At 40.4% G+C, this 25,797-nt stretch overlaps 1 protein-coding gene across 1 annotated transcript in view; it reads left to right on the forward strand.

Annotated features, from left to right (window-relative positions):
* The window catches only part of LOC125895482 (arf-GAP with coiled-coil, ANK repeat and PH domain-containing protein 2-like), a 74,011-nt gene that overhangs the window by 11,262 nt on the left and 36,952 nt on the right, over positions 1-25,797 (forward strand). The window contains exons 2-6 of the mRNA XM_049587354.1: positions 6,977-7,034; positions 12,002-12,121; positions 15,486-15,539; positions 18,870-18,928; positions 21,434-21,617. Coding sequence (XP_049443311.1) covers positions 6,977-7,034; positions 12,002-12,121; positions 15,486-15,539; positions 18,870-18,928; positions 21,434-21,617 — 475 coding nt within the window. The remainder of the gene's footprint in view (positions 1-6,976; positions 7,035-12,001; positions 12,122-15,485; positions 15,540-18,869; positions 18,929-21,433; positions 21,618-25,797) is intronic.

Consider the following 25,797-nt stretch of genomic DNA (forward strand, 5'->3'; position numbering starts at 1 on the left):
CTCCAAATTAAAACCTCCTGGGGGTGCCCAGTAGCTCATCAGGTAGAGCAGGCACCCCATATACAAAGGCTGTGTCATTGCCACAGCGGCCATGGATTCGATTCCAGCCCGTGGCCCTTTTGCTGCAAGTCGTCCCCTCTCTTTCCCCCCTTCACGCTTAGAATTAGTCCTATCAAATAAAGGTAAAAAGCCATAAAAATAATCTTAAAAAACAACCAACACCAAAAGAATCCTAACCGGGAAAAGCTTCAGCTGCTTGCAATCTGCAATCCTCACTGCTACCTGCCACTAAATCCCCCTAAATCTTACACACTGCTCCTTTTCTTTTTTGTATAATTGTGTTTTTTTAATCTGTGCGGTCAGACAGGATGTGGGTTAACATTTAGAGGTGGCTCAATAGCATGCAGAGACTGGGACGGCACAAAGTGACACACAGATGCAGCTGTGCAAGTTGAAAGTGTTTCGGTCCTCTCAAAGATGGACTGATAGTTGGACCAAACTATAAGATTTATATGTTTAATAGCATGTTAATACTGCCATGATTCAGCACTCCATTCAATGTTTGAACACAAAATGCACTAATGGTATGTAGTACATAAGACATAGCCCCACATGACATATTATGACTGTTGTCTGGTTTATTTACTTCAGCGAGATGGTATCGTCTTCCGATTACATCTTCACCACATAAAGTCCTTTATCGTCTGCTTTGGCGGCAGCTGCTGCTTCTTTTTCATTTGCAGAAACCAGATATCAGATGTCTGGCATGAATGTCCTCACACTGAGAGCAGAGTACCTGCATCGTCCGAGCTGTCTGCTTATCGCCCAATCTACTTTAACACAGTGCGTGCTGTTGAGAGATGCAAGCTTATTGACGCCATGATGCAATGTTGAGACCACACTGTGTCACCATAGTGAGAATGGTGAAGTGTGTCTGAATGTTGAAGGAAAACAAAGCACCCCCTGTTCACTGTTTGACTTTTTTAGTTATAGTATAAGATGTGGATCCTCTTGAAGTTCGTAAAGATGTGTGATTGCTACATCTTTTATTTTCTAAAGTTAACTGATGTCTGAGAGTGTTGAGATAATCTCTGCCGTGCCTAAGAGAGCATGAAAATGATTTCTTATGACCGTCAGCAGACTCTTTGCTTTGTCTAGCCCCTAAAAATGGGGGTTTGTGGCTTCGTTGGTTCATCCGTTTTCAATCAATAGATATTTTTCATTATTAGAAACACCTAACTGATGTCTTTTCTTCAACTCACCTTACTTAGAAATATGAGAAATATCTTATTCACCTCCCGGCAGCTCAGATAGTGTCTGTTCAGTTCAGCTGCAGCCTCCCACACTCAGCTCCTATATCAGCCTGTCTGAGTCTCATGTTTTACCTGTAAGAACCATGTTTGAAAGCCTTTGATGTTTTCACATCACAGATGATGAACAGATTTTGGCTCTCCTCCCGGGCTGCTGACAGCACTGTCAGCCGAGCAGTCATTCACCCTGGAGAGCAGTAGAGGAGGTTGCACCAGCATGTGGCTCTACAGTAGTTTAATTTAACTGACTTCATTAACATTCAGCACCGGAGCAGCAGACAGACACGAGTCGTGCTGCCCTGCCTTGTCCGGCGATGAGCTGCCCTCCATTTCTATTTACCTTCTCTACTTCTATCACAGTTAGCTTTGTGGGAAGGTCATTTCAAGACATGACTTGGTTTGTGAAGTGCACAGACTGCCATGCTGTTGCTCCGGTATTGCTCTGTGTACAATGACGCAACAGCTAAAACGAAAGTGCGGTGATTCAACTGGCAAGATTGGAGTCAAATTTCAGTTAATCAGTATGAAGCTTTCACTTTAGATCTTACATTATTGACCAAAAATGTATTTATTGCAGGTCAATGGTGTTGCACTTAGCTCTGTTGTATCCTCACTGGTGTTTAATATCTTGTGCTCAAATCTATACAACTTAAACCATTGAGTTACACTCCTTTCAGAGCTACTTATGAACTGACATCAAACCACTACTCTATCTTACTCTCTTCACTACCACGTTCTGAGCATTTGAGATTAAGAGATTTAGGTTTGCATAAACCACGTGATCTCCTTTATCAGTCTTTTATTGTGCAATAACTTAAGGACACGACGTGACATTGCTTTGGGGCTGTGTTTATTGCCACAAGTGCCACTGCTTCGGAAAAATATATGTGCACATACATGATTTTGAACATCTTTGGGTAACAGCAACATGATGAAATGTTATACCCTGATTTTCTTATACCAAGTAATTTACCAAGTGACCATAGGTATAATAAACCTAATAGACCTACTCTTGTCATTAAGGTATCACCCATCTAGCTCTTTGCTAAGGCAATCCTTTCTGAAAGCTGTGCAATTTCACCCTTATTCTATGAAATTTCCAATAACTTATGGTCTTCTGATTATCTTATGATGCTCTGAAGTCCTCTAGTTGTCGGATATGTGGAATTTCATTGTATTTTTTTCTTTGTGTTGAGTGCCATGTTTTCAAGGAGAATGTATCACCCCGTTCTTTCCGGTGAAAAAGACGTGTGTGTGGGTGTGTGTTTAGAATTCAAAGCCTGTGTCTTTCGTTCTATCATGCTTTCTTCTGCTGCTCGTTATCCAGACTCAGGCTGGACATGCTCCAAGGTCAGAGCTGTGAGGCAATGGCCCAGATTTTCATTTTGCCAGGGCCCCTCCTTTTCTTATCCTCTGTCAGCACTTTCACAAGTTCACCCTGCAGGCTCGAGTTACGAGATCAGAAGGAAATAGTCGTGTTCCTGTAGTTGCATGGAAAGCCAGAAAGCGGCTGACTGACAGAGGATTAGGTTAGATTTCCAAGGCTAATTTTTCCAAACAATAATTTTTCCAGGAAGAAGATGGTTGAGTATGCCTGACCTTTTCCAGGCCTTCCTGCCTTTGATTCATTGAGTTTTACACATTCACATCTGAGAGCTGGCCTCCAAAGGTGTCCAGATCAAATGCGTTTATCAAGGACAGATATTCCTAAATATAGAATCTCTTACAGATCTGCTTACAGCATGTATTCAGAATTAATAATTCCATAAGAATTCGCAGGCCCGTGCTTCAGTTCCTCAATCAGAGAGCTTTATTTGATTGAGGGTATTATTGTGGTTGCTTTTACGAGGAATAATATCAGTGTAATTACCCTGTCTCTGTATGATTTTCTTAAGATCACACCCAAATCTTCCGGGGAAGACTAATCCAAGACATGCTGCTCTGTGAAATCTTTGGCTCTGTACTCTGCTTGCTGGTAATACTGGCATGCCAGGCATTGTAGCTTGCACTCACTTCACTCACTGCATTTGTACCAGCAAAATGCCCAGTGTAGAAATATATAAAAAGTTAATAATAGGCCACATCTGTGACAGTAGAGACTGTCAGCAGCACAGTCATCATGTGGGTGATTCATCAAAGAAATGGACTTGGCCTTCAGCAACTGACAAAGGCAAACAGGGCCTGTAACGTGCTCCTTAGCTTCTGACCTGCAGGATTAACGTCTCTGTGAAAGAGGCAAGCTCTTTATTGCTTTTGACCCTGTTTTGCCCCTCTCGTCTGCTGAAGCCCTTGGTTTATTCCTCTGTGTTTGGTTAACAAAAAGTCATGAAAGAAATGACAATGACACTCTGTGACACTGTTCCCATGTTGCATGCCTTTCTCTTAGACTAGGTTCGTTGAATTTAAAAGCACAGAAGATATAATGAATCGATTAAACTGCTGCTATTTCATGCTATTCAAGTTTATGTTTGTATCCATTAATCTACAATACATCCATTTTGCGGTGTAGCATGAAAGTGCACTAAATATATTTGACTAAATTGGCCTCTTGTCAGTTTCTGCAGATGCAACAGTTCAGTTTTGGCATGTCCACACTTCAACTTGCTGAGTGAGCTGCTGCCTGCATGCTTTTCTGATTAAATGCACTTAGTTGCAACACAAGTTCTCTCCTTCTCCTGGCAGAGTCAGCATGTTAACATCATATTTATTTTAAACATGGCAATATTTGAGGTCAAGTTCAGCAATGGACCACCACTCCTGAAGACCATGTAGCTGAGTGTCTTGGTCATTACACTACACTAATTGTATGTACGCAGCTACTGTACTAGAATGTTACATTTGTTGTAATTGAAAAACCGTTACTTTAGTGAGCTAACTAAGCCAACTGCTACTCCCTACCTGTCCAACAGAAAACAAACCAACCCTGTGTCAGTCTTCATCCCTACTCCCTTCTTGTGTGCTCACCAGCGAAAGTGAAAGTAAAAGCCAATCCCAGACTTACTCTCATTTTGGAAAAGGTGTCGTTTGCTTGGTGTTTCCTCATGCTGTATTTGCGGTTTTCTGGCATTGTTTCGCAATATTCATAGCTTCCTCTTGGACGTGTGCCGTGTACAGTTTGGCACCTGGTCACTTCAAATCCCAAACTCACCTGTGTGCTGTCATTGGCTAGCGGCTACACATCACTGTGCCAGAGGTTACAGCCTATAAACATCCCGTCCACAGTATCATTAAGAAGAACATAAGAAAATACAGGCAGAGGACAGGGTCTGTGCAGCTAAATACTTCTAGTGGGTCATGAGTGATGAAAGAAAGGGACTACTTTTGTACTCTTTCAAGTTTATTCATTGTTTTTTAGGAAAATCTGGCATAGTATACCCTTCAAGAAGGATTTTTGGCAACACTGAGGCCAGGCTGTCATGCAGCCAGATGTTGGTTTGTTACCAGTTGGCATTCTGCCTGACATTTATCTTGGTGTCATGAGCTATATCGGTGTAGAAATCTCTTAAATTTTCCGCTCAGTTAAATCATTAATGTTCTGTAGTAGGGGGAGTGTATTCAGATGCTTGAAGGTTGTACAGCACTTAACTTGCTGATGAAGCACAAATGTAAATGAGACAAATAAATTTGGTTTATGGATTCTTTTAGATAAATTTCAGTCTGTACAAAATAGAGGACTTCATGTCAGTGATGTTGGTCTGAACTTACTGCCCTCAAGCAGTACTTTACATAACAGCCCCCTTCATATAAAAGACATTGATACATACAGATCATCGTCTAGATGGATTTACTGTAAATGGAGTGATGACTACTAATAAAGTCAAGTGACAGTGAAATTAAAATTCTACTGTCGTTGCTCAGGACTCCGTGGTCCCTGCTTTGAAATAAAGCTTTCATTTATTGTACTAGTGCTTGTTATTGTAAAAGAATAAAACCACATTGCATACGCACAGTAACAAAGATTCTCTACACAGGAATCCATGATCCCAGCATCCCTCGTCAATAGCACTCAATCAGCCACTTGTTTTTCCCTGACAGTGACCAGATGTTGGCAGCTGTCAGTGTGACACCATACGGAAGAACAAACAGCTGGAGGGGGTTTGGGGAATGCCACCCGCTGCTACTGCAGGGTGTCTCTGATAATCCTGCTGCTTTATACTGACACATGACGCACACGCTCTCACAGTGCTGCATGAAATCTTGCACGCATAAAGACGATGACATTTACATGCAAGCATTAAATTAATGTTCTTATATCCAGTGATTAACACTGAAGGTAACAGCACAATAAGCCTGAAATCTAGATAATCAGTTTTGCAAGAAAAGTGCCCTGACTGCACCAGTTCCAGTGTTCCCATTGTGTTAAATTGCCTCTCTGGAGATTATTACTGCTAAACTGCTGTAAATGTGAAACATGCATCATCTAAAAGACACAACTAGACCAGACTAAACACCATGCAAAAGTTGAACTGTGTCATATATTCACTTTTTATAAAGTGCAACCAAAGACATTTTTTTCTCTGGCTCTCTGTTTATTTTGCAGTTGTGCCTTTTGCTGCTCTCTGTTCCTGTGTTTTTAACTTTGCAGGGTGAAAAATTTGCACAAATACCACTTAAAAATGTGGCGTAAGTTGCCAACATAAATAGTGGATAGTTCATACAAGGGTGATGTAACCCAAGCTGCCCTAGTGTCAAGGGCTGCTGATATGTAATTGAGTAGGATACATTTAAAAAAAATCTTCACAACATTCTTCATGGTGGTTGCGCTTTTCCTATTTATGATTTTTTTTTTTTTTTTTTTTTTTTTTTTTTTTTTAAACGTCCGTTAGTTTACTGTGTGCACAGTTGTAGATCCACTCATCAGCTGCTCATGTACCCTACTTACACTGAAGTTAAGGTCACCGTGACATAGATTATTATCAAAAATGAGCACTGATTAATTTACCAAGCCGGAGCTGGGATGAGGTCTTTGAGTTTCTTCTCCCCCAGTCGTGGCACTCGCATGCTTGTGGGCTGTTGATCCTGTGGAGAACCAAGCTGTGCTTTGTCACATTTTAAGGGGCAGACTGCCAGACCTGACTCCAGCCCTGCGGCATTACCCAAAATGGCAGCTCTCAGTTTGGCTGCCTCTAATGGTGTGTGTTTCTGGTTGTGTCAGTACTGTAGGAGCGCATAATGTCATGTATTACAATTGTAGTTTGCAGAGGCTATAATTAGAGAATACGGGCTTGTTGGTGAAATTGAATTGTTACATTTCACTTGAAGTCCCCCCTGTATTTAAAGATGATGATAACAGTCGAGGGAATACTTGTCCTGTAATCACAGAGCATAATCCTAAAAATCTGGTGAAGTAATCAAGGAATTATGTCAGGGATAATTGTGCCATTTTCATGCTGTTTTGTAACGTCATGTGGAACATTAAATGCCCTCACTTGTGAAATAAGATGACATTTTTTGTTTTGTTTCAAATCACTCACTGGGAGACTTTTAATAATGTGGCAAAGATGGTAAACCAAAGTGGCACAGAGGGAGTCCGTGTTCATCTCTGCAGTGTGTCTTTTATTTTCCCTTCACCATCTCTCACATTAACGCTTCTCAGTGTCAGTTGATACTATTATTGAGTCATGGTTACACTTGATTTCAAATGCTTTTTTCTTCTGTCCCCACAGAGCCACCATAGAGGAAGTGGAGGGGGATGTGTGCGAGTTGGAATCCAAGCTCGACAAAGTGAGTACCACCCATGGAAAACATCGCCTAATTGTTCATTTGTTCTACTGTGAGAGCTGGCAGCTACAGAGGCCATCCTGTGAGTGGAAAGTTGCAGGTTTGCCCCTGGCCTTGTCCCCAGTATATCCTTTGGCAGATTGCCTTTGAGTAAGATACTAATATAGACACTGTGCACCTGGCTTGCGCATTCATGAAATATGTGGTGGAGTTGGATTGATTTCTTGTTTTGCCAGTCCGGCATACGAGCTTAAACCAGTTTGATTTTATGCAAACCAGCTGAACTGGCATTTTTTATTATGACATGTTTTGGCAAAATAGATAGTAGACTACATCAGCAACCTGTGCTGACATCGTTGCAGCGCTAAATCCAACTTGGATTGCATCAATAATAAGCAATATGAGGATGTAATTAACATAATATTATGTTTGTAAGTGCACTAATGGAGCCAGTACTGTCTAACAGCCCAATTTACTGCTGAGCCGAGGCTGGTCATTTCATGAAAAATACATCAAATTTCAAAAGAGGTGGGAGAGGGGATGTTGTGCTTGTTTACTAGCTAGTTTAGGGTTACGAGACATGACATGACAAAACTAAAACCGCGGCAGTATTGCAACACTTTGCATTTGAAGATGATAAAAGTGGTTAGCTGAAAAACATAGACAAGGCAGCGTCTAAACACTGCAGCAACACAGTGTATGAGTGGTCCTGCTGATTGGGATGCAGCTTCACTCTCTGCTTCATAGGTCTCGCTCAAGCTGCCAGCCAAAACCCTTTTTTTGGCATGTCCAGATTGATTCTAGGAAGTCTGAACCAACCTTATTTGGAGGTGGTTTGAAATAGGATTCCACTCAGATTTCTACAGATGTATCTCACTCAGGATGCAGAAATCAGATATAAAAGTGTCTTTGAACGCAACAAACAATGACGATAATAAATCCAGAGTGACGGGAGTGGTGTGCAGATCCATGCTGCTGCAAGAGAACGCTAAAAAGGACAACATGAGGAGCAACAGGTCCGGGGACAGATGCCAAATTAAGTTGTTTGGAGGGCGAAATGTTGGACCTCCTTTTCTCATGCATGTCACAAGTGTTGCAACAGTTATTGACGCCTACGTTGTAACCACAGCAACCCATGCAGATAGGTTGGTGATGTCTGGACACATATCCGATCTGATTACTGCATATCACAGTGTCGACAGTCTATCCTTAAGATCAGATTTGAGCTACAAATCTGATTTGCCTGCAGTGTGATCGTAGCGTTAGTGCTTAATAGCAGTTTGCAAACCAGCTCGGAGGTGCATTATCACCACCAAGAAGACTGGTGAAGAAAATTTTCACACTGGCCCAACCCTGACATGTGGGTGCGCACGAAGTATATGAAGACACACACCCATTACACTGTGGTATGTGCTGCAACACTGTAATGCACAGTAATACCTCTTACTTCTAAAAATCCTGACTCACTGCAGTCATCAGATGCAACCAGGGATTCTGAAATTGGATCGGATCACATCTCTGCTCACTGCCAACACAGTGGGAAATTAACACCAACTGTCACCCAAATGGCGGTTTACCTGTGCCTGATTAATTCCCACTATGAGCCTTTAATCATCTTCTGTCCACACAATCACATTTTGTTTTAAATCAGAAAAACGGTAAATGAATCTGCTCAGGTCGTGACCAGGGAATGGAAACATTTTGGGTGCCATAGTACACCATATGGGTAAGGTTTGACATTTAGGGTGCAGGTGGTGTCAGAACACAGTCCTTGTGAAGCACAGTTAAATAAGGATGGCTCTCCATCTGTAGAGTCATTTGCTGAGGATGAACACCAGTCCAGAGAGCTTTTTAGCTTCTTGTTTTTCTTGACTCTCTAAATAACAGCTAACTTTCACACGGGAACCCCTGTTTCGTAATACTAATAAAGTCTTGCCCCTTGGTATTATTTCCTGCAGCTGGTTCAGATTGCATTATCTCCCTTAGTGAGCTGCATCACAGTTAATCTCACTCATTCTGCTTGAATTAACTAGACTGAACTAATAAACCAACAAACTAGTGTTAATGAGTAGTGGTGTCCTGCCCTGATAGCAAATTAATCCCTCCTCTCGTTGGACTCCCGCAGAGCTGAGAGCGTGTTCACCAGCTGAGGGCAAGATCAAGCTTGGGAGATCTCATTTCATTGTTTCTGGACTTACAGTCTTACAGAGGCCCACCCTCCTCCTCACCCCACCTCTGTGACTCAGCCCCGGCCTCACTTCCCCTCTCGCTCTGGAGAGGAAGGATCTGCTGGAGAGTGGGTGTGCTTGTGTGTGTGAGTGTGTACGTGTTGATGGGTGGAGTCCAGAGACAAGGGGCTATAACGAGCAGAGTTCAACTTTTTCTTGGAGCTTCCTACCTGCCAGACGCGTACACACAGAGCCATGATGTCAAAAGTAAACAGACTTTAACTGGGCCTATATTAAATCTTTTCATAAAGGGTCTATTTTCCCAATAGAGCAGATAATGAAAGAGGGGCTAACTGATGTCTTATTGTGAGGCTTTGGATCTTGTTACAGGTTAGGTTGAGGTCAGATTTGATTGAATTGTGAGGGGTACTTTCAGTTCAGAAAAACTAAACCACAGTGTTCACAGTTCCTCTTGTTTAAACTAATAGAGAAGACAACTCAAAGTGCCATATGTTGAATATTTCTGAACTGCATTTCATCGAGAGATTATCTACTAATCAAACAAGAAAACAAAAAAAGTCATTGATTGCTTACAGTAATACAAACAAGCTCATGCTGGACAAAAGAGCAAAATATAAATACATTCATTTGGTTTATTAGGTACACCAAGCTTAAACTAATGCAGTCTAATACAGCAGCCCTGCAAGAAACCTTCATTTCATGATAGATTTTTTTATAAACTGTTTTAGGGAAGTGCTGATTCAACTGTATGATCATTTTAAGGGGCCTGCAGTTTGTGGTGCTGTTGAACTGTACTGCATTATACTGATCGGTGTCAATGTCATTTAGCTTACCTTTACAAATGCAAAGGAAATAATGAGGGTTGTTGTATTAGACCACATGACTTTTATCTAGGCGTACCTAATAAACTGGCATCTGAGTGTACATGAAACAGAGCAGAGGTGCAATGGAGAAAAGCAGTGGTACTCAAGGCTTAATTAAAATAAGTAAACTTAAGGCCAGTTCACATTACACGATTTTCACTGTGATTTTGCATCGCGGAGACTATCGTAATCTTTTGAGTATTCATACCTGGCGATGTGTGTTTCTGTCATCGGGAGTCTCACCAACTGCGTTACGACCTGTGTGTGCACACCACAAGATTTCTCCACCGAGCCCTCGCTGACAGAGCCCCAGATATCGCGGTGACGTCACCAAACTACATTTTTGTAACTTGGAGACGACACATCATAAAGGCATGGATATGGACATGAACAGTGTTGAATCAGATCTGCCTCCAGGGCCTGGGTCCAAACACAACGCACTCCCTGTGATCCTGTGGATGTCGCCATTGTTGTTGTTGCTTGCCGGCTTGTCAGTGTTGCCAGATCTTGGGAGAGAAACGAGCAACCAGGGGTATGGAAACAAGCCCAAAAGAAGCGACGGATATATATAGAGAAAGGCGACGTTTAGAGAGCAAGCCCAAATAAGCACCTCCACTTTAGAAACAAGCCCAAAAAAACTGCATCCCGCGACCAATATTTGTAAGCGACTTTACAAAAAACAAGCCCAAAGTCGCGGCGAATAAGCGGACCTGGCAACACTGCGACTTGTCCTCCTCACATTTCTTCCGTCCTCCTGCGTGCTGACATGGGATGTATCCCGCCTCTCATTGGCTGATGCTCTTTATCAGTCGTGTCAGACTTCTCCAGTTTTCTAGCATGCCAGATTTCCAGTCCCAGTCACAGATGAGGGGGTGACTTGCTTGTTCACACATGAGGACTTGTCGTGGCAGACTATCTGCCGACTCACCTCCGACCCAAGGTGGCTCTCAAGATCCTCTGCGACGTCAAAATCGCGGTGAAAGTCGTGTAATGTGAACCAGGCTTTACTGTCACTACTGTAGGCTGAATCTGAAAGGTTAAAAGATGTTTTACTTAATATGAGAGAGAAAAATTATAATATGTTATTGTGGAAAACACAACAAAATGCATTAGAGAAAAATATGCAAAGAAAATCGTAGAGGAAAGAGACGTGTTTGGACAAAAGATAATCGTCTACCTTTTTAAGACCTGCTGATGTGTAATAGCTGCATAAAAGATGAGGACCTGTTAGGTCACATTTGAAGTTACCTTCTAAAATATGAAAAGTGTGTTAGGTTTTTGAAATATTATTTTGATTGACAGCATTATTTAGATTTGTTTAATATACAACTGTTTTATTTCTGATTCAGGTCCCTAATGCAGTTGAGTTTGCTGCAAATTATCAGATGTTTGAATAAGGCCTTGCTGAAGGAGAAACAAACATTTCGTGTTTGATCACCTTTTATTAATTTAACTTGCTTGAGATTAGCATTTTTGCTCGAGTTTTCTAGCTGCCTTGGCTGCAGAGACACACTCAGGCTCTGTGTCTTCTCCTGTGTGGGAGTGGATGGAGAACGGCCAGCATTTGTTGTGAGTTTGCATAACCTGGAATTATCTTTGCCCTCAATGAGTCAGAAGGGAAAGAAGTGCCTGTTGTTAATTACCAAGAAACTGACTAAGCGTCAGCGTTGGTCTTTTTGCTTTGCAGCACCACTCTCAAGCAGATCTGTGAATTCCTGAATCCATTTTCAGCAGAAAACTTCAAGTGTTTATAATAAGAGAGGAAGCCCTGAAGAAACGACCAGCACTGTTTCTAGTTTCTCTTCACTCAAGTGTTATCTTATTCTCCACTTCTGTCTATTACTGCATTTCTCAATTCTAAAATTCCTCTCCTCTTTGCTCCCTCTAAGCATTTGCTTCTTTCTCGTTCTCTCCCCAGTTGGTGAAGTTGTGTATTGGGATGATTGATGCTGGAAAAGCCTACAATGCAGCCAACAAGCAGTTTGTTAACGGGATCCGGGAGCTGGCCCAGCAGTCCACCAAAGATGAGGTCATCGAGGTAAACAGAAATACATCCTGAATTGATTTCAATCTTAGAAAGTCACAAGCATTATAGCAGTGTAGATTTGTTTCTTCTTTTTTTGCATGTGTGCGGACAGGCCTCTTTTGACATTTTTATAAAATCATGCAGTATTTGATATAGTTTTAAGTTTTAATCTGCACAGTGTAAAACCAAGGCTGATTTCTTCCTGCTTCCCAGATACAAAGAGGCCTGTACTTCCTCCCTGTTTGCACGCACTCCCTTCTTGTCTCATATAAGCAAAGTGTTTTCATCCTTGATGACATTACCAGATTAAATCTAAATTTAAAAGAAAAAGAGGCCCAGTAAAACCTTGTACTGTCCACTGTGTCCTGTCGAGGTCAGATGTTTTGTTTTGTTTCTCACATGAATTTGCATGGCAAGGCAAGCACTTCCTCTCTGCCTTTGTATATTTCCCTCAATGCCTCTCCCTTGGGTTTGAAGTCCAGCCATGGCATGTATTTGGAGGGAGTAACTTAGCCAAAAGAATTCTTTCCCGAAGTGTCATTTTGTCTCCAAAAAGACCAAAGTTTCCATGTAGCCATACCTGTCTGACAGAAGGGGTTGTGTCCACGAGGACATGCATTAAAAATTTGCATCTTTTTATTGTACAACCTTAATTTGATGACACTTCTACCTAGTAGCTTATTAGCATGCATATGAGTCGCATATTGGCTCTTTATTAGTCATTATACAGCATTAATAATGCCTTATGCTGCATATTCTAAAACTAGTAGGCCATTAATTTAGAGTTTCAGACAATAACCTCCTTATTACTATCAAGTTGTTGTACATGAATTACAAGGTGGTGGTAGTGCTGCAAGATTAATCATTCTTCCTCCATAAATAGGGTTTATTCTTTTGTAACAAAACACAAAACTACAAGTGAAGAAAAAAGGAAGTTAAAAAGCCTTTATTTCAAAACATGGCTGCTTACATTAAAACACAGACAGGTTTCGACCCAAAGGTCTTTGTCAGGGTGCAGAGAGGTTATTAGTTATTATTATTATTATTATCATTATTATTATTATTATTTAATTAGTATTATTATTATTATTACTACACCTTAGTTTATGTTTAGGGTTACAATTTAAGTAATCTTTCCTTCCTTTTTTTCTGATACATATTTGTGGAGGCGTGTGACTTACAAAATGGCTTCTCATTGTAATCCATTGCTGTCACCCACCTGTGCTCATTATAAAATATTGGTCGACCGCCCCTACAAAGCTTATAAAATGTTTGCTTGACTCCTGTCCACCCTTTTGCACCCTGACGAAGACCTTTGGGTCGAAACTGGTCGGTGTTTTAATGTAAGCAGCCATGTCTTGAATAAAGGCTTTTTAACTTAATTTAAATACATCTGTTCCTGCTCCACGCATGAGTGCCTGGACTTTGATTTTACTTCCCATGTGCTGACCCTTTTCTTCAAGAGCGTGCGTTTTTTCTTGAGTATCTATTAGGGTTGGGAATCTCTCTGTGATAGACGTTTCGATACGTATCTAGGTACACGGGTCACGATACGATTAAAAAACGATATATTTTTAATACATAACAATTCGATACAGTGTAGGAACACTACGATTCGATACGATTTGATACGATTCTATGGTTAACATTTGTTGATGTAGACATTAATCATATATTATAAAATAAAGAAGCCAATTCTATAAAAGTGTCATTCTTACAGTATTTTCAAATTTGTAAAAGTCCACATCCCCAAGCATTGTTGCTGTATGGCCCTGGCAAAAATAAAATAAAAAGACAAACAACAACAAAATCACACATTGTCTGTGTTTTTATATGTATCTTATATGGACTTGAGTCTGGAATAAAGTTTATCATAACGCTGTACAATATAAACATAAAGCAGAATGAAATAATAACATGCAGTGTAGGGGCAGAATCTGACATCTCCTGTTATTAGCTGATATGGACTGTGATGACTAGCAGCTTATCACTGACAGCATGTCAGACTATTTCTCTGTGTTTGCTACACTCTGTGTTTGTCATTTATGAAAAGATAAATCACTTTTCTATAATACATCAATGATATTTCAATGGAGTAAATTACTTATTGACTTATTCATACTTCAAAAACAGCATCAATAAGTGATTTAACATAGGGGGAATCAAAATAAAATAAATAAATAAAATCAACATCAACCAGCCACCCTCCTCCCCTGACAAGTAAAGAACAGTCCCTAAAGTGCGGTGAGGTTTGTGGAAATGTGAACGGCTCGTTTCTCCTCTGACATGTCACATGCCTGTGTGCTGCCACGGCTTGGCTGTTCAGGTATTTTTGGGCAGTCATGACACCGACGAAGACTTCTCGGACCTGGAGCCGGGCTTCTCGGTCGCTGGTTAGCCATTATCTTGCGCCCCGGAGCACTATGGCCGCCGTCTTTGACAGGAATACATATTTCTGTCTGTGTCTGTGACCCTCTGTTCAACCCACAACCGGCAGGATTCACCTTTAGTTTCTGCTGCGGCTTGGCTGCTCCCTGGTTTATCCAACCAGCATTAGCTTCTGTTCCTCACTTCCACCGGTCAAGCTGGTGCTGATGTTTACATCCATTATCGTTGTCAGTAATGTCTGCTCTCGCGTTGTTTTAGAGATGCAAACTGTTAAAGCCAGTCAACCGATTGCTAGTCTCGCGATACCCGATCCATGACTCTACAATCGATTCATCTAAGGATTCATGGCTGATTCGTATCGATTGAGGAGGCTGCTACAACGCAGCCGTATCTCTCGCTTGTCAAACCGGATATCCGGTGGTATTGGTTAATCGTTCCCAACCCTAGTATCTATGATAAAGACTGTCCTCAAGCACACTACTAAGTGTTAATAGCGTCCAGATAACTTTAAATTAACTTTGAATATGATTCCCATTCTAAAATGAGGTCTTTCTCTTAAATAGTTCATTAGTAGTTTAACATTTTTTCAACTCTTGCAGGTTCCCTTTTCTAAAGTTGCCTCCTCTTCACAGTCAGTAAATCCATCATAGGGCATAACTACTGCTATTAGCAAATTTTTATATCAGTAAGAAATAATTAGGAGGTTATTGGGGGGAAAATGTGTTGTTAGTGGCCTAGTAGTTGTAAAATATGGTCATGCATAATAAGGTATAAATTAGTGCTTTATAATGACTAATAAAGAGCTAATATGCTGCTAATGTGCATGCTGAGAAGCTGCTAGGTAATAGTGAATATGTGTTCCTTATTTTAATGTAGGCCTCGTCTTCATTGTTTGCCCTGTGAGATTATTTGTGTGTTATTATCACAAGAAAACATGGTGACACTCTCTCTGCCTGCCCTCATGACTGTCCCTCTTTTCTCTTCACAGTCCAGTCTCACAAAGTTTGCTGAGAGCCTGCAGGAGATGATCAACTATCACACGGTATGCTACCACTGCCATGTGAAACCGGATGTATTTTCTTTCCTTTTTTTTCCCACCCCCTTATACAGCTGGGTGATGACAAAACTCAGCTGTGCCGGCTGTCTGGAACAGCTCTTTAACTGTCAGAGTCTTTATTTACTGCTGGGAAGGACAACGGCAGACCACAAGACAGAGACATTGGGTCTATGAGAGGATGGCCACTGGTTTGAGGAAGGGAAGTGGGGAGTGCACAGAATGCTTTATAGAGGATTAGCAATGATGTCGCTGTGCTCTTGAGGAAGATATTTTACCTTCAGCTGCTTCATGGAGCTGTTCAGAATTAGAGGAAAGTAGCGATAACCACAGATTTTTTATTGTTAAAAAGTGCAAACACTGGCCACCATAAAAAGTGGTCAGAAGGAAACTCTCTGGGTCAGATGCCTAAAACCCCCTTTTTTCAGATGTCATTATAGCTTAGGGATTTCTTGTCACAAAAAACCCAAAGTTCCTTCTGCTCTCCGCATATAAAGTCCATGGTATAGAGAGAGGACTTTCCTGTCTCATAAAATCCATTCCCTGCCTCCCATGTTGCGGAATCTGTGGTATCAGTTGGAATAAATCACGCGTTACTGAGGTAAACATGGTCATGGTCAATTTTTTACGATGTGGTTGTCATCCTGGAGACAGCTGAGCTACAAGAAGAACCATTATAGGCTTAAGTCAGAGTAATAGAAGTATTCTGCTGGCCCTACTTGTTTTACAGCATGGTCATCTAATGCACTCCACTTCCAACCACTAGGTCTTGGACAATAAATAAACATGACGCCTTATTGTTTCGTCCTCTCTTGTCCCCCATCAAACTCTCAAGGAGCCCAGTAGGACAGATCTGATTATGTGGCTGTTCTTTCCCAGAGCCCCCTCATTAGCCTCCGCAGTTGTCAGTCTCTGGTAGCCATGACACGGACATTCAGAAACGGAGACACAACTTTCCTCTGTTTGTCCTCTCGTTAAGAAGGCACAGGGTGAGCTAGAGGCTTTTGTTCTACAGTAAAAGTTACTTGCTTGATCTCTCCTGTCATGTCATGTTGCTATTAGCTCTGCATGACATGTTCAGAGTGAGTTCCCAGCCAGCATCACACTGTCTGCGACATGTTTGTTAGAGCAAACAACCAAGCCGAGGGTGCTGCTACTGGGAATTGAACCTTTGCGATCTTTGTGGTCGTGGTTTTGGAACCTAATACTAAAATGATTTGTTTTCATCATGAACTTTAAGAACTTTGATTCGATTCATTGCCTTTATTTGTGGAGGACCCACTCTAACCCACTCTAAATAATAACAATACTGAAGCTGCCATTCCATTAATGTGATAAAAAGACCTATTCTCCACATCCCTAAATGATACTATTATAGCTGCAACCACCAATACCACTTTTAGTGGTACAAGAGAGAGCAGTAAAATAAGTGGAAGGGAGTTAGATTTATTATTTTATGAATTGATTAGTAGAGTGACAGAAAACTACTGTTACTGTTTTGATAATCGATTCATTAGTTGAGTAATTTTTTAGATGAAATGCCAAACATTTGATGATTCATGATGATGAGCTTCATAGATGACGTTTTCTTATCTTACTGTACAGTAAACTGGCAGGCAAAGTTGTAAAAAGCATTGTGCCTATAAACCTGTACAAATGAGACAAAAAAACAACATGTAATTCTTAAAGCACCAGCAAAGATTGAAATGCACCCTGACTGTGCTGCCCAGAAAGTAGCATCTTGGTGCTCCTTTGCTATTTGCATGTATTTTAATGAGATGCAATGCATACTTTTGGTGCAAAATCCTTTTCAATGCAAATTAGCCTCACTGCTAAAACAGCACAATTAACAAGGATCAGCACCAACAGCCACATGCAGTCTTTATAAAGTTGCTGGTAACTAGAGCGCATTTATAAGGGATGTCACACCCAGACTTTCCAGTGATTATGGCATGCCTCTGCACCTTATTGGTCAGGACCTGCAGCTTGCAGTTTTCTTTTCTCTGCGCCACTTTTCTGCCAACAGTGTTCTTAGCGCAAAGACAGCATTAATGGGTAATTGTAGTCACATGCAAAAAAGGGCATACTGCACAGAGCTGCGAAACTTTCTGGGTGTGTTTGCACTGTAATATCATTAGTGCGTTTCCTTTGTGAATTGGCACTTGAAACAGGGCAGATAGCGAGTGATGCGCAGTTCATGGTGCTATCAGCAGCCGCAGTCCATGTTTGTGAATTTGCCCGTAAATGTCTTTGCGTGGATTTTAGACTGTTAATCAGACAAAGTCATCTGAAGACGTCACCTTACAGTTTAGGATGTTAGGTTCTTTTCGCCATTAACGTCATGTTTTAATACTAATGATTCATGTAGCTGTTAAAGCTCAATGCAGCATTAAACCATCTCTTTGATAGAAAGTTGAAAAACAGTAGTTTGAATAAGAACTAAATCTCACATTTCTGTCCACAGTAATTACATGTGTATCACCTCGAGGAGTTTTTGGCTAGTTTTGTTCAGGTTTAGTTGAATTGGGTTCTACACACATACAGTCTAAGTTCCACCTTTAAGCCACACTGTAAAATCCCCAGGTTAAGCGAGATACTGTATACGTCTTCTTAACCAGTGTCCTAAAAAGCTGCGGGGTGGGCAGTCTACCATGACTCAACAGCGGACTCTTTCTTCACCATATCCTCTTATTAGCTTCCTTGACTAGACCCCTTAAAGCTTCCAGGAGCTGCAGCGCAGGCCCGCAACTGTGACTCAACAGTGGAAACTGCGGTCACGTCAGCTGACTGTCAGATAGGTTTTTGCCACTCAGCGATCTTTCAGCACATGATCCCCTCAAACACAGTGCTCAATCTGTTTGTCACTGGTAGCCTCTCCCAGCCACACTGCTCATATTGTCTAGTCCGGCCAGGAAGTCACACTGAAAGCCCTGTTTTAGAGAGACGAGTTTGTCTGGCCTTTTGCTTGGTAGAACATTTTCAAGGAAGCATGCAGGTTAATGAGGGTATGACTCACAGCCAAGAATAAGTGCATCACGTCATTTCTCGTGTTTATGTCTTTATGAGGGGAGTTTACAAAGTCAGCTTGTTTATGTAAATTTAGCAGCCTAATTGCACCCTGTGATGTTAACAAAAAATCCTCCTAAACAAAGATGCAGAATGCTGACTTGCAAATCACCCCATGGCCTGGAAAGTGAATACATTTATCAGCTTTTTGCTGCTTTTTAATAGAAGTGCCTCGAGATGTTTAATGCTTAATTTGTTCAGCTATCTACAGAAAAAAGGAGAATTTACTCTTTTTCTTTTTTTCCTTCACAGATATTATTCGATCAGGCCCAGAGATCAATCAAGACCCAGCTTCAAACATTTGTCAAAGAGTGAGTATGAGCTGAGTAAAGATGGATAATGCTGATCATATCTCTGAGCGGTCTGAGCTCTTGAATAATGGCCTAATTTTACTTTTCGTGTCATCTCTGTGAGAACAAGCTTCAACAGCACATTTACATTTCACTCATGCTTGTATCCAGATCAGCTTAGAATGAGGAACACTGGACTTTATGAGGTGAACTAAATACTTGTAATTTAAATTCTTGTTGGAGGAAAAGTGTAATGGATATTGACTACAGAAAACCCACTCTAGATATTATAAATATAAAGCAGAGCCTGGAGGGATGTCTGACACTCCAGACGGGGCATGTAAGGACACCAAGTTATATTAATATATATAACAATGTTTTCTATTCATATCCTACAGTTTAAAGCCTCCTAATACAGCGCTGAATTCCAGACTGCTTGTATAAGTGCAGAAAGCAGTGGGGCCTTGTGGTTTATTTCATTATAAGGATTAGCAGCTTTTGCCCCTGGCACACTGAGGCTTAACACCCACATCAGCAGCACCCATGCTTCTCAGAAAAAGCTGGGAAACATGCTCCTTCGTAATTACTCTCTACCTTGCAGCACTCAAACATTAATCTCACTTAGGCAAAGAAACACCAAAGAACAAATATGGGGCGCAGAGATTTGTCCTCCTCCTCAAGACAAGTGGTGCAGTCCAGTCACTTACACAAACACAACACGAGACCTGGGTCAAATAGGTTTTGCAAATCATTTTGTTTGTTTTAACCCTCGTGGATTTCCAGGCAGCCAAGTTTTATGAAAGCACCTTTGACCCCTGTGTGTTCCTGTTGCTTTAACATGGTTGTGTTGCTTCATATCCAGAGATAACTTTGCTTCCTTTAACATTTGACCTTTCCCCTCACAAGATTGTTTACAACAAAGAGACATGTGTCATTTGACCTTGGTCAAAGAGTTTGTCAAACACATTAAGCTTTATTCCTAAATTGTGTGAAAACGCTCTTGTACTATTTTATATATTTCTGGCACAAATAAGGGTATCTCAACCCAGTGCAATTAACAAGTTGTTAAACCTTTATTCTTACATCCTAATGGATAAAATTGTATCTTAGATTTAATTTGCAGCTGATTATTTTCCAAAATTTTAAAAGAAAACTTAACCTACAAAATGATCATGATGAATGGAATGAACTTTGTTTTTCTCACCTGCCTCCATGGTGAACAATCCAACAACCGCAAACCAATATCAAAACTTCTGTTTACAACAACCTGTGCAGTCTAATCCAAATCTCATTTATCCAGTCATGTGCTCAGTACTTCCTACACATGCATTTTACTACTATTCACTTCCACCCAGGAGAACGTGCATGCTCATGAGCTCCATTTGAGCGTAGTTCAAACGCTACAGGCCTTGATCACACAGGATGCGTTTTAGCTGCTGGAGGAGCCTTTTTGTAATTCATTTTAATGAGAATGAAGCATTTTGCTCGCAGTTTTTGAGTTGCACCTGGTGTTTTTGCCGGAGCACTCTGAACTCCTTGAGTTGAAAAAACGTTGACTCGTGTCAAAGTTTAACGCGTTTTCGTCATCTTTTCTCCCATTGTCCAATCGGACAATGTGAGAGGTGGGCCTTCTGTGGTGGTCATGACAACAAGTTTACAGTTGGTAAACAATGGAGGAGAAACTGGTGGGGGAGGTTGCTGGATACCCAGAGCTATACACACCGACGATAGACAGCAGGTTGTCGAACTGCCCCGAGTCATCCTAAAATATGCCAGGAAACGGCCATCATGGAGGCAAAGCTCCTGGACCAACTGGTGGTACTCCTCATGATCCAACCACTTTTTTAGGGTCTCATGTACCCACACAGATCTCTGTTTCCCTGTGCCGACAAACACCCTCAACCAGAGCTTGAGCAAGTACCCTCTGCCTGAACATTTTAGGAACTAGATACTACTGTCAAACAACTATAAATAAATAAACGGTAGATTGATTACAGGGGAAGGTTATAATAAGGAGGTGTGTCTGGGGTTGCCTGGCAACAATAAAAAGGTGCAGCAAGTTTTTTTTTTTTTTTTTTTTCACTAGTGGCATTCAAATAAAAAAAAGGTAATGCAGTGCAACGTGCAAAACACCTTCTGTGTGATCTGGGCCTAAGTGTGCCCAGGCAAGCTACTCCGCCATACATGAGACTGTTTGTACTGACGTGTTTTTAGTTATAATGTTTGAGCAAAAACAAGATCGTTTGGAAAGTACTGAGCATACAACTGGATACTTCAATTAATAAACATGTTTGCCATTTTTGGATTCTTCGTTCACCATGGAGGCTTATGAGAAAAGCAAAGTTTTCTTCACAAATTCAAGGTAACACACGGTGAGTACTAGACAGACAAATAATCACTTTGCGGGTGGTGTTTTTGTTGATTTCCCCATTAGAACCTCCGCATGTTAATAAATACTTGTGCAATAAGCACTGAATTAAATATGTTTGTCTTGATAACCCTCTGTCGTCTCCCTTCCTTTGTCAGTGACATACGTAAGTTCAAAGAAGCCAAGAAGCAATTCGACAAAGTGAGCGAGGAAAAGGAGGCGGCGCTGATTAAGAATGCACAGGCTCCCCGCAACAAGCAGCATGAGGTGGAGGAGGCCACGAACATCCTCACTGCCACACGCAAGTGCTTCCGACACATCGTCCTCGACTACGTTTTACAGGTACGACGACTCACTCGGCATTTAAATTGAAGCTCTCTTTAAGTGAAAGGTAACGAACAAAAATCAACATCACAGCAGAGGTCTGTTTGTTTTTGAAGAGAAAAGCGTCAGAAGTCGTAAATCTGTGGAAATTTCAAGTAGCAGTGATGAGATTGTATTATTTTAAACTTGCCTGCCTTTAAAATGTGCCAAATAAAGAAGTATAGAAAAGCCATGTGCATATTTCAGTACGTGCTGTAGTCACTGAATTCCTTTAATGCTGAACCTCATTTAAGACCACATTTTGAAGCACATGAAATAATATATTTGGTTCTCTGAAGTAATATAACAAGATTGCTGACATGCAGCTTTTAACATAGAAGCTAAAAAATAAGCTGAGCTGCACAACGCCATGTACGATATGTCTCTGTGGCCAAAATGGATCTGGATATGGAACTTAACATGCTGAGTCAGATTGAAAATGCTGATGTGGCACATAGAGGAACGACCGGCAGATGTGTTTGATTCTGTTACATCCAAAGTGAAACACCCAAGCTCGTCCACCTGTCATGTTCCAGTTTACCACATCAGAGTCCATTTAGCTCAAAAAACAAACGAACGTAGAAGCAGATGCATCAGCAGGACTCAGAGAGCAGCATTTGAATTAGCTGTGGCAGTGATGACAGGACTAGCAGAAGAAGTTTTTATTTTTTTCTTGGTGCGAACAGTAAACAGTGATGTGATCATTATTAAGGGATGTTTTTCACAGTGCACACATCATAATGGATAAAATGCTGCTGTCTCCTCATGTTTATAACTAAATCTATTATGAAGTTTACATCCTTTGACATGTTAGTAACAAAATGATAAACCATGCTTGATGAAGCAATGTGACGGAGAAATGATTCATATTTGTAGGCTGGATAATTTGAGAACAAGCAGAAGAGGAAGAAAGCAGGCGGAGGAAGTACACAAGAAAAGACTGAATTTTTTTAAATTTTTTTTTAATTTACTGTAAGAAAAACCCCTCAGGTTTGACAGTAAGAATGTTGCCACATAGGGATGCTAATTTAGACCTTTTTTTGGAACAATAGCCAGCCCTTGTTAACTGAGCATCAACCACTAACCGTGTGTGTATGGTGGTTAACCATGTAATGCTAATTGTTAGCAACACTCAGCTAATGTTGCCTAACAGGTTTAACAACAGAGTCAAGCCATTTCAGTGTTAGTGTGAGTTTGTTTGGACCGTTTACCAGCTGAGCTTTGGATGTTAGCTGCTGCTGCTGCAGCATTAGCCCATGCTAAGCGGACAGATATTGGACTGTGTTCTGCGCAACAGAAAGTTTTCCGACCCTTTCCACCAATGAAGAGGATTAGTATCCAACGAGGAGGGGATTGTCTCTCAAAAAAATGTCCACCTCTGCCTTTGGGGCGTTAGCTTGTTGAGGGGTGCTGTAGTAACATCATGGCATTGCCCCAGGGGAGTTTTATGACTCCAGCCCGTTCAAAAATTTTGTAATTATTCCTCATATTTAGGGTGACAGTGATTAATGTCGGCCTTCATGGGCCCACCTAGAGTCTCAGCCCCAGACAACTTTTCCCCTTTTACCCCTGTATGGGCGGCCCTGCTTGCTTGCAACACAGTTGCCTTTTCAGAATCACCTTTGCAGTGTGAAATGACTTTCAGGGGACAACATCTTGTGTTTTGATATCCAACACTGCAAACTCCTTTTGTGCAAATACGTTCCTTCCTCTTGTGCTTGAATATCTTTTTAGATCTATTCAACCTTTTTTGTCAAAGCCAAACAGATGTCTTGTACTCAGACTTTTGTGGTAAAAACCTGCTCATGTATCATTGAACACATCAGCTGAGCCCTCGGTCTGTCCTTGTGGCCACAGTAGCACTGATGAATGCTCCAGGCTTCCTGATAAGGCAGCTGCCAGCCCTCTTATTGAATCTCTCTCCAAAGGAACAGACAATGCTGTATGGGCACAGCTCGCTCCAAAATTAGATTCTGAAAAGAAACCCAAAAGCAGGTTTCAGAATAGGTTTGGCAGTCTGCTCCACTGGCCCACTGCATAATCACTCGCTCATAAAATGAAGCCTGGCTGTGAGAAATTAGTTGAGTTTTTTATCTTCCCTGTTAGTCTGCTTATAGTAAATCTATAAGCCCAGCAGCTAGCACAGCTGATTTAAATGGGTCTCTTGTAAAGTTTCGCATTCGGATAGTGCTGTCAGCACTTTTAAAATGCTGCTAACTTCTGCAGCTGCGCTTGCAGGAAACGTGAGTCGGGTTTCTGCTTTATTTTTTTGTACTTTTTAGATTGTTTTTGTGGTATTTTTGCTTAATTATACAGTGCACAGTTTACAGTGACATGCAAGATGGTAGAGGCAGAGGAAAATATATGAGAGAGGTTGTAGTTCCAGACTTTATGACATTTTAAGAATCAAGCGTTTCTCTTTACCCTGCTGTGCCACGTAGAGCCAGATCATAAAATACGGAACTTTAATCTTCGGGTTTGCTCTATTGGCTGTTGGTGAGGCCTAGAAAAAACAACAGTTAAATGTTGTAACATGAAAAAACACATCACGCAGTAAAACAGAGGATACAGCCGTCTGACTTCATGCAGATGTTGTCAACACTCACATGCAGACCATTGCCTAAAATTTAAACACACAAAACACAAAAAATCCGAAGCACATTTAACACTAGTGGAGATGAATGGGAGTTGTATGTTTACAAACTTAGCAAACCTGAAATTTCCCCCGCCTTAATAGTGACTAAGTCAAGCCTAAGTCTTGCTCAAACTTTGTGTGTTTGGAATCACCACAACTTACCAACCAATTACCAACCAAGTGCTCATAAATTTAGCTCGTGGCATTTGTGTTTGTTGACCCAGTAAAGCACTTTGCCAGTTAAACAACCATTGCTTAGAGGTGCCACTCCATTCAAAACTACTAATTGACTGTAATCGAGGGAAGGAGGGGGGCTTGTAAAAGTTGTGATGCGTCAGCTGCTGTGGCGAGGAGATGGAAAAATAAGCTTCGTCCCCCGGGTGGGAGTTACAGCTGTGTACAAACACAGAGTGTGGTTAGTGTTACCAAGGAAGAGGGCCTCACAACCTGGCCAAATAAAATATCCTGGGCCACAACAAGGATTTGAACTTTCATCCTTCTGTTTCACATGTTTTTATTGTGAATCATCATTTTCAGAGATAAGAAAACATGGTGTTGCCATACTTCTTTTTCATATTAACTAAGAGTGTCAAAAAGACATAGGAAGAAAACACTTCAATAAATAATTAAATAAATAGTCAAATAGCTAAATGAAATAAAGAAAGGGAAAATGGTAATTATTGTAATAATAAATGAATTAATTTTGCCATGTCTCTTTGTCATTTAATAATGTCAATAAATAAATAAAAATGAATAAATGAATAAATAAAACCGATAAATAAAATAAATAAATTAATTAATTCATAAATAAGGGATAATAATAATAATATTAATGATAATAAATTAATTAATTCTGCCACGCTTATTTTCCATATAAACAAACATAATGTCAAAAGACATGGAAAGAACATACTTCAATAAATAAATTTAAAAAATAAAACATATATAAAATAAATAAATAAGGGAGACTAAAAAAAAAATTAATTAATTTTGCTATGTCTCTTTGTCATTAGATTATGTCAATGCATAAATAAAAATAAAATTAAATCAATTAATAAATAAAACCGATAAATAAAATAAATAAATAAATAAGGGAGAATAATGATAATAATAATAATTGTGCCATGCTTCTTTTCCCTATAATCAAACATAATGACAAAAGACATAGGAAGAACACACTTCAATCAATCAATCAATCAATAATGAATAGATACATAATAAATAATGTAAGGGAAAACAGTCATTATTATAACAATAAATTAATTAGTTTACTATGGTTCTTTTCCATATGAACAAACATGTCAACAAGACATAGGAAGAGCACACTTAAATAACAAATAAAATAAATGAATAAGGGAAAACAATAATTATTATAATCATAAACTAGAAATAATAATTATAATAATTATAAAGACTTGCATAACATCATCTCCAACTTCCTCTTGTCTACATATTAAAGAAAAACCCCAAACCTCTAACCCATACCCAGGCTCACTCCTCCCTCTGAACTTTATTCTTCAGTGG

Source organism: Epinephelus fuscoguttatus, linkage group LG10, assembly GCF_011397635.1.
Source record: "Epinephelus fuscoguttatus linkage group LG10, E.fuscoguttatus.final_Chr_v1".
Lineage (NCBI taxonomy): Eukaryota > Metazoa > Chordata > Actinopteri > Perciformes > Serranidae > Epinephelus > Epinephelus fuscoguttatus.